Here is a 14810-nt window from a genome sequence, read left to right on the forward strand (position 1 = left end):
AAAAAAAATTATAAACAAATAAAAAAATGATCTCATTCAAAAATTATTTCATTCCAAAAACTATTTTATTTGCGCATGCGCGCACATCAGTTGTGCCGTGTCGTCTGCAAGCTGCAAGTGATCTGTCAATTCCGTGTCTCTTGTGTTTTCTTACAAAATTGTTTCTCTCCCGAGATCAAAGTCATCAACCAGCACGCATGTATCTACATGAAAGTCGGGAAAGAGTAAGGGTCGCGATTCTAACACGTCCCTCGAAGAATCATTAATTGAATACATATGTTCGATCACGTTCGAATTTAGGTTAGAAAAAATGAGGAGTTTCGTCAATATCTTGAAGATGCTCGTCGCGTTCCTTTACGATTACGCGCGCGGGCTGTCTTATACGGTAACCACGATACTTGTATTATGTTACTGCCTTCATCCGGCGCGCTTTGCCTCTCATTACACTTACATCAAGACCGAGAATATATACGAGGAGATGGAGAGGTCGTATCCACCTAGGGATAACTCCTGCGTGATCTCCGTCAACGGTAGACGATCCTCCCAGCTGCTCTATCCGGAGCAGCATCCCCGGGAGGATCCGGTGGCGATGGCACGACGACTGGGCATATTACCTGGTGGCCAGTGGAAGCCTCTCAACTGTCATCCGCTCTTCAACGTCGCCATCATTCTACCCTACCGCAACCGGCAGAGTCAGCTGGCCGTCTTCATGAATTACATACATCCATTCCTGCAGATGCAGAACTTGGACTATCGGATATTCGTCATCGAGCAAAGCCCGATGCGCGAGTTCAATCGTGCCAAACTCTTCAACGTCGGCTATGCAGAGGCCACCAAGATCAATGACTTTCACTGCTTTATTTTCCAAGACGTGGATCTGATACCGCAGAACCCTGACAACATCTATGCGTGCACCAAAATGCCCAGACACATGAGTTCTAGTGTAAATACTTTCCGATACAATCTGCCCTATACAGGCCTGTTTGGGGGTGCAATAGCGTTAACCAGGAAACAATTTGAAAGGGTCAATGGATTTTCCAATGTTTTCTACGGCTGGGGCGGAGAGGACGATGACTTTTACAGTCGCTTACAGTCTAGGGGTTTTCAGGTTCGGTCTACTGTGATTCAGTATCCATATATAATTGTGTGACGAGAAGTAGATTTATATAAATTATTTATATGCTGATTTTTTGCAGATTACACGTTTTGGACCCAATGTGGCACAATATTATATGCTAACACACAAGAAAGAACCACCCAGCACCGCAAGATTTGCAAATTTGGAAAATGGTGCTCGCAGGTACGATACTGATGGGCTCAACAATTTGGAATATCGAGTATTGAACCATCAATTGCGACCGCTATACTCTTGGATCTTAGCCGATGTGTAATGTTTGTAGGTTTTTTATTTAGCATATATACACACATATATACAAGGTATTCCCTTTTATTTTTGATAGTAAAAAATGAAATGGATATCTTGCATATTGCACACATATCTTCTATGAAGTGATTATGATTATAAGTTACAATATCATACTGTTATTTTCTGGCAGTATGAAAAAGTTTGATCTTATCCCAAATATACTAAATCAATAAATATAATTGCTGGCATGCTGTGATAGAGCACATTAATGATTAATCTTGCAATTTTATTTAGTGAGTAAAATACTATTAAATTTTTATATTAGAATTTGAAAAATCTTAAACTTGCAATATTTTTTACACTCACAATGTTTTTAATAGTATTATTAGTATTGTAATTGTTTTTAATTATTTAACAGTTTGTGTACAAAAGATAATAATCTAGTTATATAATTAATAATAAGGATTAAAGACTGTAATCAAAATCACTATTTCTTTATGTGATTCATCCAAATAAGAGAAGGAACAAAATCATTTAAAGACACATAATGTACTTTCATTCTATATATACATATAGACCATTATTTAATATAATTTTTTATCATTTACATGAGAAAATTACGTTTAATTGCATAAAAATCTATTTTATAATAGACAGAGTACATTATAGTCTTTGGTCAATATGTAATACTCACCTTATACATGCTCAAAAAGATGTTCTGATTTTTATATTTCTTTTATATTATAATGCAGTGATTTGGTTCTACGATTGTTTCTAATTATTTTAGATATAAAATAAACTTTTTTTGTTATAAAAACAAAGTTTGATGTAATATTGTATAAATATTTAAATACGAGTGAAATAGGAAATTCTCTTTAACATACACACACATCGTTCAGTTATTAATGATGTTTATAATAATGACTTATTTAATTCTCCGTTCTTTAAATTGTAAATCACATAATATAGAAGTATCTAATATTTTGCTTTGTGATCTCTGTACTTGATAAAGATAATAGTGACAAATAATTATATAATGTGCTATTACCAACAATGAAGTATTATAAAACAATAAAACATATGTATTAATTTATTATTATTAAATAGAAAAGAGAGATTGACTGTAGAAATGGAAATATAGATCTAAATAAGATAAATATCAAGTATATAGTGGAATATATAATATTAATTTACATTTTGTGAATATTTTAAAGAATATTATATATTATATAATATAGGGAAATTGTATATTATATATTATATAAGGAATATATTTAAAACATTACAATATAGAATTTTATTATCTTACTAAGCTTAAAGCATGACTCTAAACAAAAGAAAAAAATAATATTAAACATTTTAACATTCCAGTGTGTTCTACTTTTTTGACTTTTGTGAAAGTACATATATTAATATATGCATACACACTCTGTATAAGAGTATATCTCTATTTCTATTCCAAATATGTATCCTCATCATATTTAAAATTTGTAATAAATCCCCAAAAATATCAAAGATGATTAGATATAAATTATATATTTATATTTAAAATATATATTTATATTTCTGTAGATAATTTTTTCTAAAATCATTGAAATAACTTCTTTTTATATAATTCTTTATAGACTTCAAAACTGTATTATTATGAGTTTTTTTATTGCTAATATTATTACTCGATTATGTTTCCAGAAAAAGATTTTGAAGGAAAATGATGTTCTAGTCAGAGCAAGTTTAGAAAACTTAACGTATATAGAAAATATTTACGTGTTCTCAACATGCAAACAATAATATATGTCGCATGTACATTTATTAATTTTTCTTGATGTTATTAAATACATGAATTTCGTACGATAATTTTAGAAAAATACCAATAAATTGTAAGAATAATGTTAGAAATATGTATGTATAAGGTAAAATGCATTATCTAAAAAAAATCATAATAAAAAAAAACGTACATGTATACATGAATAAATACAATGGCCACAAAAATATCTTTATATTCAACTGATACAATTAAATTGAAGGAATTTATTATGTTTTGTTACGATATAATAAATATAAGATGCATTAATAAAGATAAAGTGAAAAACATTGAATAATAACAGGTCACTTTTTTCCACAGAAGCATGAAATTAACAGTACTTTTGCAAAGTTCTTGGCGTATTATTTCCTGAACATATTAAAAAAGTACGAGTATTTTTAATAAGGTGTAACAATATTCATATTAAAGTGATACTGTTCGTACAAATCATTTATTAGGTCAACGAATATTTTATTATGCTTCAAAATATTTAACCTGTGATGTTCTGTATTGCTTACAATTTTAAAGAGAATTTTTCGCTATTAGAATCATTCGTCATAAATTTTTCTACCAATGTACATTACATTGATATACTTCACTGTACATATTTTATTATTGGCAAAGAACATTATTGTATTGGACAATGATATAACAACTCAATCTATTATTTCAAGAGCCTCATTTTTTCTATACTAAAAATTACAACTCTTGAAAAAAAATAGAAATAACATAATTAAAAGATCAGAGGATATTTTTTCACAAGTATGACATCGTTCTATAAATAAAAGTAGAAAATGGCATACGTGTTTTTATCTTGATAGTATACTGTATTTTTACATATTACAAAAAAGAAAACAAAATTTATACAATATGCCATTATCGTGAAGCATATGAAAGTGGAACTTTATACGAGAATGTATGAAATGCGTGTATATTGCATGAAGAATACATACAGTTTCAAGAATTGGCTATCACTGTGCAATTGGTAAGTGTAACTACAATATTCGAATGATAACAATACGTGTATAATTGTGTCTATGGAAAATTGAGTACAAGTATACTTATATGTATATAAAAATCTATTATAATAGTGTGTGTATGTGTATATATATATATATGTATATATATATATATATATATACTTTACCTATTACGTGTCAGACAGTTCTTGATATCGCGCGTACATCATCTTTTTCACGCAATCTTTATAAGTATCGCCCGGTAATGCGCTATACGACGAAGTCTTCGCTCCTAATCCGGCCGTAGGGACACGTCTTTCGGCTTCGATAATACTTGTTCTACCTTGATTAGATTTTCCCAAGCCCATCCCTTCACTCCAACCCATTTTTTGCAACAATTTATTGCCGACATTGTCTGATCCGATACCGGCTCGTGTAGGCTCCTCGTAAGACACCGACATCTCCTCTACTCTGGTTTTTAAATATTTTTCTTTTAATTTATTGGGTTGCGGTGGTTCGGGTTCGCCATATTTGGCACGTCTTTCCTTAGCGCGGTCTCTGTATTTGTTGTTCCTTTGCTGCGGATCATTAGGATCTAGACCGCGTACTTGATACCAATTTTCTAGATTCTGCTTGTGGAGATCGGACAGCTGTTGATGTCGGACTAACGCCTCCTTACTCGGGAACTGCCGTTTGCAAAGTAGACATGCCAGTTTACTCCAATCGGTGTGCTGTTTCTCTTCCTGTTGCACATCTTCTATCTCTTCCTCCGTGTCGCTACCGCCACCGTAAGCGGCTACCAATCCATTACCACTCTGATCCTCGTCCTCGTGATAAGGAGTCGCAATAGTTTTCTTTTCTAGAATGGCGTATCCCGCGTCCGCCGCACCGCTGCCACCGATGCCCTGATTGCCGTCCGCACCGGCAAATTCCGAGTTCCAATTATTCTTCGCGTTTTCCTTTTTCTGATTCAATGTTTTAGCCCAACGTTCCATATCTTTCGCTATCTTCTTCGCTACTTTCACTTTATCTTGCTTGGTGTCTTTCTTTTTATTCTCGTCCTCTTTCGACGCCTCTTGAGTCAGATTAGCAGCTGATGAAGTCGTGGCCTGATTGCTGATCGTGTTCACGGAATCTGTACCGCTTGCCGTCGCTGTTACTGTACTTGCAGCACCCTGCGTTGTACTCGCAGTTGTCTATAAAACACAAAAATGTCCTTAGTACTTTTAAACTAATTTCATGACGTACAGTACACGAATCTTTTCTCTTGAAGTTTTTACCTTAGCTGGTTGATAAGAGAATGACTCGGCGTCCCAATAAAGAAACTGTTGCGTATGACTGTTGTAATAATATTGCGAATTCGGATCATAATATAATCCCGTGCTAGGATCGTAATAGTAACCAGATGATTCGTCGTAATGATAAGTGCTGACGTCCGGTACAGCTGAAACGATAATTAGATGATATAATTAGATGATGATTACGGGCAATTATGTTTTATATGTCTTAATTATCTAATTATAGATTTAGTTAATATTATTCTTTAGATAAACTCACAGTATACTTTTCCATCGCTGGAGTGTGCAGGAACTCTTCCACTTGCTAGCGTTGTACTAGACGGTGCTGTAGGAGTTGGTCGTCCTTTCACATCGTCGGTATCGCCTCCTAACTTCCTGGACGCCTGCAATTGTTGTATAGCGGACTGTGCCACCGCCGCGGCCGCGTTCACTCTATCTGTCTGATTAAGAGACGGCAACGTGATCGCCGAGCCTTGCATTATCTGATTCTGATAGTACTGCGTATAATACTGAAGGTAGTGGGCCTTTTGCGCGGGCGTTTTGGCATACAAGTTGGCACTGTATTCAGCCAATTGGGCGACGTCGTCCAGAGTGTACCTCTGCGGTTGGGCGTCGTTCGACTTCCACGCGTTCGCGTTGTTAATCTGATGAAGCTTACAATAAGTTATCTCCACCTTTCTACCGTCGACCACCAGTGCTTGCTTCGTAAGTGCGGTATGCAAGTACATCGCGTCCACTACGTTGCCCATCTCCAGATAGCAAACTCCCCGAGACGTATTCGTAAGTGAATCGCGACCGATACGAATACTGCGTATCGGCAACGACGACAGATTCTTCATCGCTTGCAGAACCGAATCCTCGGTCGTTAATACGTCTAATCCCCGTAGAAGCACGATGTTAGTGGGATGCGGGCTAATCTCGTCGCTGCCTTCTCCACCTTCCTCGCTTTCCGCTCGCGAGGCGGAACACTTGAAGCAAGTCTCGCGCCGTTTAAAATTGTGTGCTCCACACTGTATATAAAGAATAAATGTATTGTTATTTATATATATATAAATAAATGTATATATATTTCTATAAGAGAAGAAACGAGGCAACACAAACCTTAACGCAGTGCCAATCCTGCGTATTCTTAGCTGGCGGTTTATCCACATGGCACTCTTTCGGTATACTGTATTGCATCAATGCACGATATTGATCCTGCAGCATCAGCACTCCCTGAAACAGAGAATTTCAGTGTTATCCCGTCCAACGTCTTCCTAAGGCCTCTTGTCTTTCCCGTAAACTTCCTTCTTGGTTGACGAAATATTATAGTTTTCTACTTCATTGCTTTCTGTCTCGAGAGCGAATAAAGCCTCGTTGGCTTATATTAATGTGGGCCATTCCACACCGACTTGTTTGCAGACCGACTTGTTTACATGCGCGATTTAATTGATAAAAAGAGCAATTGTAAATATTTAAATTTCCATAAGAAAGTGCAAGCAAGCAACATGACGCGCGATCACTTGCGTGTGTAAATATTATTATGTATAAGTAATAAAAAATTCGTGCACAATTTCTATAATATATATAAATACTTCGAGAACGTCATTAATCAACAATCGCATCAAGATTCAAGCGAAACGGGAGGAAGAAGCAAAGATACCAAGTAATATGACGGAAAAGCGGATGACGCGAATTAGCATAATCAAATCATGGCTTGAAAAATTATAAATATCCGACGCATGCCCGAATATACAATCAAAAAGACGCGATATGTATAAAAGACGACTGGAATGACCCTTTTTTCCCGATCTTCATCGTTATTTGACGAACTTTTTTTTTTTTAAATGATAAAGGACAAGTAAAAAGCACGCGACGCGGCGAAAAATAGGTATATATATATCTCTGAGTGAACTTAATATCTGCGCGCGAATTAATATTGCGAGCGAGTTAAGAAAAAGTCTGCAAAATATGTGAGGGATTCCTAGATAAATAATTAGATACGATAGAGTTAGCTTAACAGGTGCACAGCCGTGGCCACGGGGCAGGGCCAGAGGGCTGCGTTACCGTGCCTTGCCGCCACGGGGCAGTCGGTGGCACGCGTCTGACAACGCATCAGTTGGGTATCTGGACCGAACTTCGTTCTACCTGTTTCATCTCCATCCACCGTGCGGCCTCCTGAGTCGCGTTAAACTCGACGAATGCAAAACCTCGCGAAGCACCTATACAGAGGAAATACACACAGATCCAGAGTTAATCCACGTTTTTGCCTGGGGGTCTCTACTCTGAGAGGGCAGGCAATCACAGCACCAACCATTGTGATAGACCGAGACTTTCAAACGAAGTTTGTGTCTCTTCGCTTCGTCGCTCTCGCTTTCATTTTCCATATTACCTAAATCTCAGCAGAACGAATTCCGTGCGAGAGACCGCAGTTCATCGATTTATATATCACGTCAATCGGTTTAGATTTAATTTAACGTTACGGGAAATCTTTTTTTCAAACGCAAAACCTAGCTAAGGCAAAATTTCTCTCTTGGCTTTTTTTTTCTTTTATCCTTCTATCACGGAGGAGAACGATGTAGAAATTTTTGCGAACAAAATTATGCTGATATAATAAAAAAAAACGCGAACCCGAATGTATATTAATCGTCTTTATATATCGTAATCTGTAGTAGTAATAATAATAATAGTAGTAAGTAGATCAAACTGAAGCTTAATAAAAGACATTGTTTTAATAGCAATACAAGAGATGATTTTCCTTCTATTTGAAATATAAAGTATTAAAGTTAAAAAAAGAATAAGAAAAATATGTAATGAGAAAAACCTATAAATAAAATATACATTTTTTTACAAAAATGTAATTTTTATTTTTTGAAGTACTTATTTTCTCCTTTCTTTGTGAGTCTTCACTAAATAAAAGAATAGTTGTATTACTATTAAAATAATATCTTATAGATGTAATGTCTGAAAGTAAAACACACAACGGTACTCTAATTGAAGAATTATTATGTATCCCTATAATTATAACTACAAGCTAAATTATCCTACTTGTAAGTTAAGAATTTGCCATTAAAATGTATAAAAAACATGATTTTTTGTGGTTGGTAGATATAATCTAATATTATATGCACACTCTGAAGCTTTCATTGAATTATCTCTGATTGTTTTTGCAAATAATCTAATGTTTTATTGTTCTTAAAATCTCATGAATTTTTTTTTTTATAAACTTACCTTTTAAGAATAGTCAAATTAATAAAATTTTGAGATATATGATTGGTACTAGAATAATACAAACAAAAATTCTTAAAATTAAATAAATAGTCATTTGCAAGAAATTCTCTCTCTCTCTCTCTCTCTCTCATTAAAACTTTATATATAATTTTTACTGTATCTACTTATATATTGTATAAAATTCCGAAATAATTTCTTGCACGTTCTGTTTATAAAATTTTGTAAGAAATAATGATTGTATAAATCTCATAGTACGCAATAATATTACAACTGTCTAAGACTGTTTATATGCAGGATTGAATTACATCATAAAGATGTATTAAAACTGTTAATAATGCAATAGTTACCTGTATCTTTTTTTCGAATCAGCCTGATGTCCTTAGGCATTAGACCACAATTGAGGATGTCTTGCCGCACCTGTGATACACACATCATAATAATAGTGATGCCATGCTCTATAATGCTGGCTCATCGAGTGGCCACTATAAGTTAAGCCACAAAGTTGACAACCTACGTCATTTTCAGTTATATGTTGAGCGAGCCCACGTATCATTATGGTGTTGTTGGGCGATTGTGATTTGTAGTGGATCCCCTCCATAGACGAGCTATAGGCACGACCATGGTCGTGCTCAAAGTCTAAACTTTCCCGACTATGATCATCATCGCGATCACGATCCCGATCGTCCCGTTTTCCCCTACGGTCCCTATCTCTATCCCGATCCCTGTCACGTCTTGAACGATCTTATCTCTGTCTCTGTCCCTATCTCTATCTCTGTCCCGCTCTACCGAATCCCTGTCCCTTTGCCTATAACGATCTTCGCGATCCCTATAGCTGCGATCACGATCGTCTCTGCTACGATCTCTCCTATCCCTCGAACGGTCTCTTTCACGATCCCTGTCTCTTCCACGATGATTTCTGTAGTCTGGACTACGATGATCCCTATCACGATGGTCGACGTCACGGTGTTCCGAATACTCTGGCGATCTGTTGCTTCCATAGTCATTGCGGTAGTCATAATCGGAATTATGACTCCTCCTTTCTGGCCCATAGCCAGGCTCCCAAGGATCAATATTATTGCTGTACATGCTGTTTGTACATTTATTCAATTTCTGCAAAAAAGAAAAAAATGATTGTACATTTTCAATTCTAAAAAAATTGTGATTTTATGTACATATATAAGTTGTATAAGAATATATTTTGAATAAATAATATAAAATAGTAGTCAATAACTTTATATTTATTAATACGTTATATTCCATAATATATTAAGAGAATAATTATATGTAGTATCAATTCTCTTATTTTTCTTTACAATATTATTTTCTATATTATATAAATATATATTTTTTCTAATATATTATAAATGTAAAAAAAATACAAATTATTTATTATGTTATTTGGATATTGTATGTATGTATGTATGTATGTATGTATGTATGTATGTATATATATATATATATATATATATATGTGTGTGTGTGTGTGTGTGTGTGGTGTGTGTGTATGTATTATTTAGAATTATTTATATCTACTTCAATGTCATGTAAAATTAATATTTACATTACACATAAAGATTGTTCCATCCTTATTTTCTGTGTATCAGAATTAAATTTTAATATTCTTTATTTAATGTTATAAATGTTTCAAATTGTTTGATCAACTAATCAGCATGAAAAAAACTTTGTTTTTTTAATTAAATATTCAATTCAAAATATACAAGTAAAATGTACTCCGAGAATAATATTAATATATATTCATCCATGATTATTTTAAATATTATTATAAAAATATTCTAATTTTTTTAAAAGGTATTTTAGGAAGATATAAAAATTAACGAAAGTAAATAAAAATATATATATCACACACACATTATGTGTGTTATTAATTCTATAATCAAAAATATATATAAATATTGTAATTTTACATTTTATTTAGTAAGATATATAAATATTTGACCTTTCAAAGATTTGAAATAGATTCGGATTTTTTTTGTCTGACTTCCAAAATAGTACCGAAAAAAAAGGAAAAAAATCGATTTTATCTATGCAGCAGTTTTTGTATGCATTATGACAGCAATGCGCTTTTATAACGCATCAACGCGACATTTAACAGAGGAAAAAGAAACGGGCAAGAAAAGTAGCAGATTACAATGAATCGCGATTCATTATCCGGTTTCCTAAATAACGTAAATAAATAACGCTTTCGCTGGGTCTCAAAATAAAAACAAATATTCGAAGCAAGTATTTCGACAAAGCCATGACGCGTGGAAATTTCGCGATCAGAGACTGAATACGAAATATTTCGGAGCGTTCATGAATAAACGTTACCCGTTGCGGCGATTCGTTGTTTCAGGGTGATATCGGACTCCCGACAAGACAGAAGTCGAAAAAGTCGCGGCGTCCCACTAAAAACGCCCAAACGAACTGTCGAAAAATAACACGATGCACACAATGGCGTTATCGAAGCTTCCCGTTCGATCCGTAAAATATGGCGATTCTGCGAAGAACGAGTCGAAACTCATTACGTGTACCTTGACAGCTTCGATCATATAAAACTATGTAGAACTGCGAAAGCACGAGAAATCTGAGATCAGCAACGCGCATGCGCAATTTTTCCACTAGGAGCCCAGAACCAATCATCTGTCAGCTACATTTAGTTACTATTAATTACCTCTAGATTTTACTGTTCTCGGGTGCTCTACATCGTTTTTGTGCACCGAGTTTCGAGGTGCAACGCCATCTCGTGGCACATCGGATCTTTTAGCTTTTCCGTCGTGTGCTCCAGCGTTTCGCTAGTCGGTTTCTTCACTCGATAAATTGCTCGAAAAAATGGGTACTCGTCTACTAAAAATTAGTAGCGCACTGCGCACGTATTCTAATAAAACCAGCCTTGTAAAGGTAAAACCGATTACATTTCACGATATACAATCGTGGTAATTACGATGACGGTTTTAACTTCACAATCGATTTATTTGTAATTTCACTAGACTAATTGCAAGATTTGTCATTTTCGTCGGGTCCTTACGTAATAACAATAAAATAACAGTTTTAGGACATTTAATATGTGAAAATAATGTGACTGTTTGACAGTTTAAATTATTTTTGACAAAACGCAATAGAGTAAAAAAGGTCGATATGCATTCGAATATATACTTATATTTCTAACCTCAACTTAATTAATGCAATATTGATGTTATATTTTTTGACAGGTGTGATTTAATATATTGTAAGCACATTATAAAAAAGAACGTTTAATAATATATGTATATATATATATATTTTGTTATTAATTATTTAAAAATACATGAGAAAAATAATGTTGATAAAATTTTGAGATCCTACTGTCATACTTTGTAATTATATTAGCAATTCAGATATACAAAGTTATTATTTAATTATAAATTTAATTTTGTTACGATAACTGGATATTATTGATAAACTCACTTATTATATTTTTGACTAAAGTGTTATGTTACTTAAAAGTTGTCAATGACTTTGTCAACTAGGTACCGAAGCAATGGCGGTCAACTGCTGCTTCTCTGAAAGAAACTCTTATCAATCAACCAGCTACCAGAGTTACAACTTTGGATAGTGGAATGAGAGTTGCTAGTGAAGATAGTGGAGCTGCAACAGCTACTGTTGGTCTTTGGATAGATTCTGGTAGTCGATATGAAACAGATGAAAACAATGGTGTAGCTCATTTTATGGAACACATGGCTTTTAAGGTATATTGAAATATTAAATAGCATCATTAACGAGGAATGATAACTATATAATTTGTAATAGATTTTTAAAATCTGCAATATATAATATAAATCTGCAATGCCTATAATTGGAACAGAACACTTGTATCTTGATATAATTACAGTATATGTAATCAATTTTTAAATCTTTTATAAGTTAATTTTACTTAGCTTTATATTTAATTAATAAATCATTCATTTTTATTTGCTTATTAATACTGGTATAATTTTTTATAGGGTACTGCCAAACGTTCTCAAACTGATTTAGAATTGGAAATAGAGAATATGGGAGCTCATTTGAATGCTTATACAAGTCGAGAACAAACAGTATTTTATGCAAAATGCTTATCACAAGATGTACCAAAAGCTATTGAAATTCTCAGTGATATTATTAAAAATTCCAAACTGGGTGAAAAAGAGATTGAAAGAGAACGTGGCGTTATTTTACGCGAAATGCAAGAAGTTGAAACAAATTTACAAGAAGTTGTATTTGATCATTTGCACGCAGCTGCCTATCAAGGTACATCCTTAGGACGAACGATATTGGGACCTACGAAAAATATCCAAAGTATTTCACGAAACGATCTTGTTAACTATGTGAAAACTCATTATGGACCACCTAGGTGAAATTTTTGTTATTAAATAATTTTTAGCTGATATATGAAATTCCACACAATAAAATAAAAATGTTGCTTTTTTTAGATTTGTACTAGCTGGTGCTGGTGGTGTAGATCACAATCAGTTAATCGAACTTGCTAATAAGCATTTTGGTCAATTAACAGGACCAGATTATGATGATATTCCAGAGTATATTAAATCCTGCCGCTATACTGGTTCTGAAATAAGAGTTCGAGATGATACGATCCCTCTCGCCCATATTGCGATCGCTGTTGAGGGTATCTAGAAAATATTTAATCAAAATGATTCACAAATAAAGTAGTTACAATTTATGCAATGTAATTAATGAACATTGTTGCAAAAGGTGCTGGATGGGCTGAAGCAGACAACATTCCTCTTATGGTTGCCAATACCCTTATAGGAGCATGGGATCGTAGCCAAGGAGGAGGTGTAAATAACGCAAGCAGTCTAGCTAAAGCTTGTGCAGAAAATGGCTTATGTCATAGTTATCAGAGTTTTAATACATGTTATAAGGTATTATATTAAATGAATATTAATACATGTTTTACACAAAATAACAAATATATAATATGTGATTATATCAATATTTGAGTCGTAATCACTATGTTATTCTTAAATTTTGCAGGATACAGGCCTTTGGGGTATATATTTTGTTTGTGATCCTATGCAGTGTGATGAAATGACATCACAAGTTCAAAACGAATGGATGAAATTATGCACATCAGTTACTGAGAAAGATGTAGCACGTGCAAAGAATATTCTTAAGACCAACATGTTCTTACAATTGGATGGTACAACTGCCATTTGTGAAGATATTGGTCGTCAAATATTATGTTATAATCGCCGTATTCCACTTCACGAACTTGAGATGAGGATAGATGTATGTAGCTTGACACACAATTATATATAATATAAAGCTTTTTTATTATAAAGGAATTTTTATTAATGCATTTTTTATCTAATTTAATATATTTTATCTTATATATGTATATGTATCAAAAATTAATGCAATATAAAAAAATGAATATCTTATAAAATATTTTATAAGACAATCTCATTTTTTCAGAATACATATAATATATTAATATGTAATTATATATAATTTCTTTTCAGAGTGTAACTGCTGCAACTATTCAAAATGTTGGTATGAAGTATATTTTTGATCACTGTCCTGTGATTGCAGCAGTTGGCCCTGTTGAAAATCTGCCAGATTATAATAATATTCGTGGGGCTATGTATTGGCTCAGAGTTTAATCATCTTTAAGTCAATAAATAAATCTTAGCAGATCAATTAGAAATAAAATAACAATGTCATCAATATACATATGTCTGCCACCTGAGAAAAATACCCATGTAAATTGATAATATTTAATTGTGTTGTAAGTATAATTTTTAATAATAATGTTAATATGGTAACTTTCTCTCTATATGAAGATTGTAGCTTTATTTTGCCATGCATTTACACACACACAAAGGAAATATTTGTTGATGTATACTGCTTGGCTGAAATAAATGGTTGAAAATACATTTTGAATAATTTCCTGATATTATATACCAGTTTTTATAAAAAAATTAAATATTAAATATTAATGTATTCATAACATTTTAATTAATAACAGATAAAATAATTTTTTTTACTTTAAATTTATTATATTTAAATTATATATATTGTAATATTATATATTTTTGTAATTATATGATAAATTGCATACATGAAAAAACTGAATTTTAATTTTATTTGAAATTTGTATAATTTATATTATATTATGATATTAATAAATATCAAGATGAATG

The 14810-nt window shown here is 33.1% G+C and overlaps 3 protein-coding genes across 3 annotated transcripts; 2 read left to right on the forward strand and 1 right to left on the reverse strand.

Annotated features, from left to right (window-relative positions):
* Positions 1-94: 94 nt before the first annotated feature.
* On the forward strand, positions 95-3283 carry LOC114929207 (beta1,4-N-acetylgalactosaminyltransferase B). Its single transcript, XM_029300671.2, has 2 exons — positions 95-1108; positions 1197-3283. Exons 1-2 carry the CDS (start codon positions 311-313, stop codon positions 1389-1391), a joined length of 993 nt encoding a protein of 330 aa, XP_029156504.1. The 5' UTR covers positions 95-310; the 3' UTR covers positions 1392-3283.
* Positions 3284-3374: 91 nt separating this feature from the next.
* Positions 3375-11164, reverse strand: LOC114929167 (RNA-binding protein 5). The gene is given in 9 exon segments (XM_085480211.1): positions 3375-5322; positions 5407-5570; positions 5684-6434; positions 6526-6639; positions 7552-7625; positions 8982-9051; positions 9149-9378; positions 9381-9744; positions 10963-11164. Coding segments are annotated over 8 exon segments (2748 nt in total). The 5' UTR covers positions 9721-9744; positions 10963-11164; the 3' UTR covers positions 3375-4317.
* Positions 11165-11377: 213 nt separating this feature from the next.
* On the forward strand, positions 11378-14541 carry UQCR-C1 (Ubiquinol-cytochrome c reductase core protein 1). Its single transcript, XM_085480212.1, has 7 exons — positions 11378-11532; positions 12141-12359; positions 12615-13000; positions 13080-13273; positions 13360-13529; positions 13642-13896; positions 14130-14541. The coding sequence occupies exons 1-7, from the start codon at positions 11464-11466 to the stop codon at positions 14268-14270; spliced, it is 1434 nt and encodes a 477-aa protein (XP_085336338.1). The 5' UTR covers positions 11378-11463; the 3' UTR covers positions 14271-14541.
* Positions 14542-14810: the final 269 nt, after the last annotated feature.

Source organism: Nylanderia fulva, unplaced genomic scaffold (assembly GCF_048542155.1).
Source record: "Nylanderia fulva isolate GAGA-0341 unplaced genomic scaffold, ASM4854215v1 Scaffold14, whole genome shotgun sequence".
Lineage (NCBI taxonomy): Eukaryota > Metazoa > Arthropoda > Insecta > Hymenoptera > Formicidae > Nylanderia > Nylanderia fulva.

Bases quoted from the DNA above. Each gene is read 5' to 3' on its own strand.
- LOC114929207 (XM_029300671.2), top strand. From the start codon at position 311: ATGAGGAGTTTCGTCAATATCTTGAAGATGCTCGTCGCGTTCCTTTAC. The intron at 1,109-1,196 runs GTTCGGTCTACT...GATTTTTTGCAG, and splicing joins TACAGTCTAGGGGTTTTCAG to ATTACACGTTTTGGACCCAA.
- UQCR-C1 (XM_085480212.1), top strand. From the start codon at position 11,464: ATGGGTACTCGTCTACTAAAAATTAGTAGCGCACTGCGCACGTATTCT. The intron at 11,533-12,140 runs GTAAAACCGATT...TTTGTCAACTAG, and splicing joins ATAAAACCAGCCTTGTAAAG to GTACCGAAGCAATGGCGGTC. The intron at 13,274-13,359 runs GTATCTAGAAAA...TTGTTGCAAAAG, and splicing joins TATTGCGATCGCTGTTGAGG to GTGCTGGATGGGCTGAAGCA.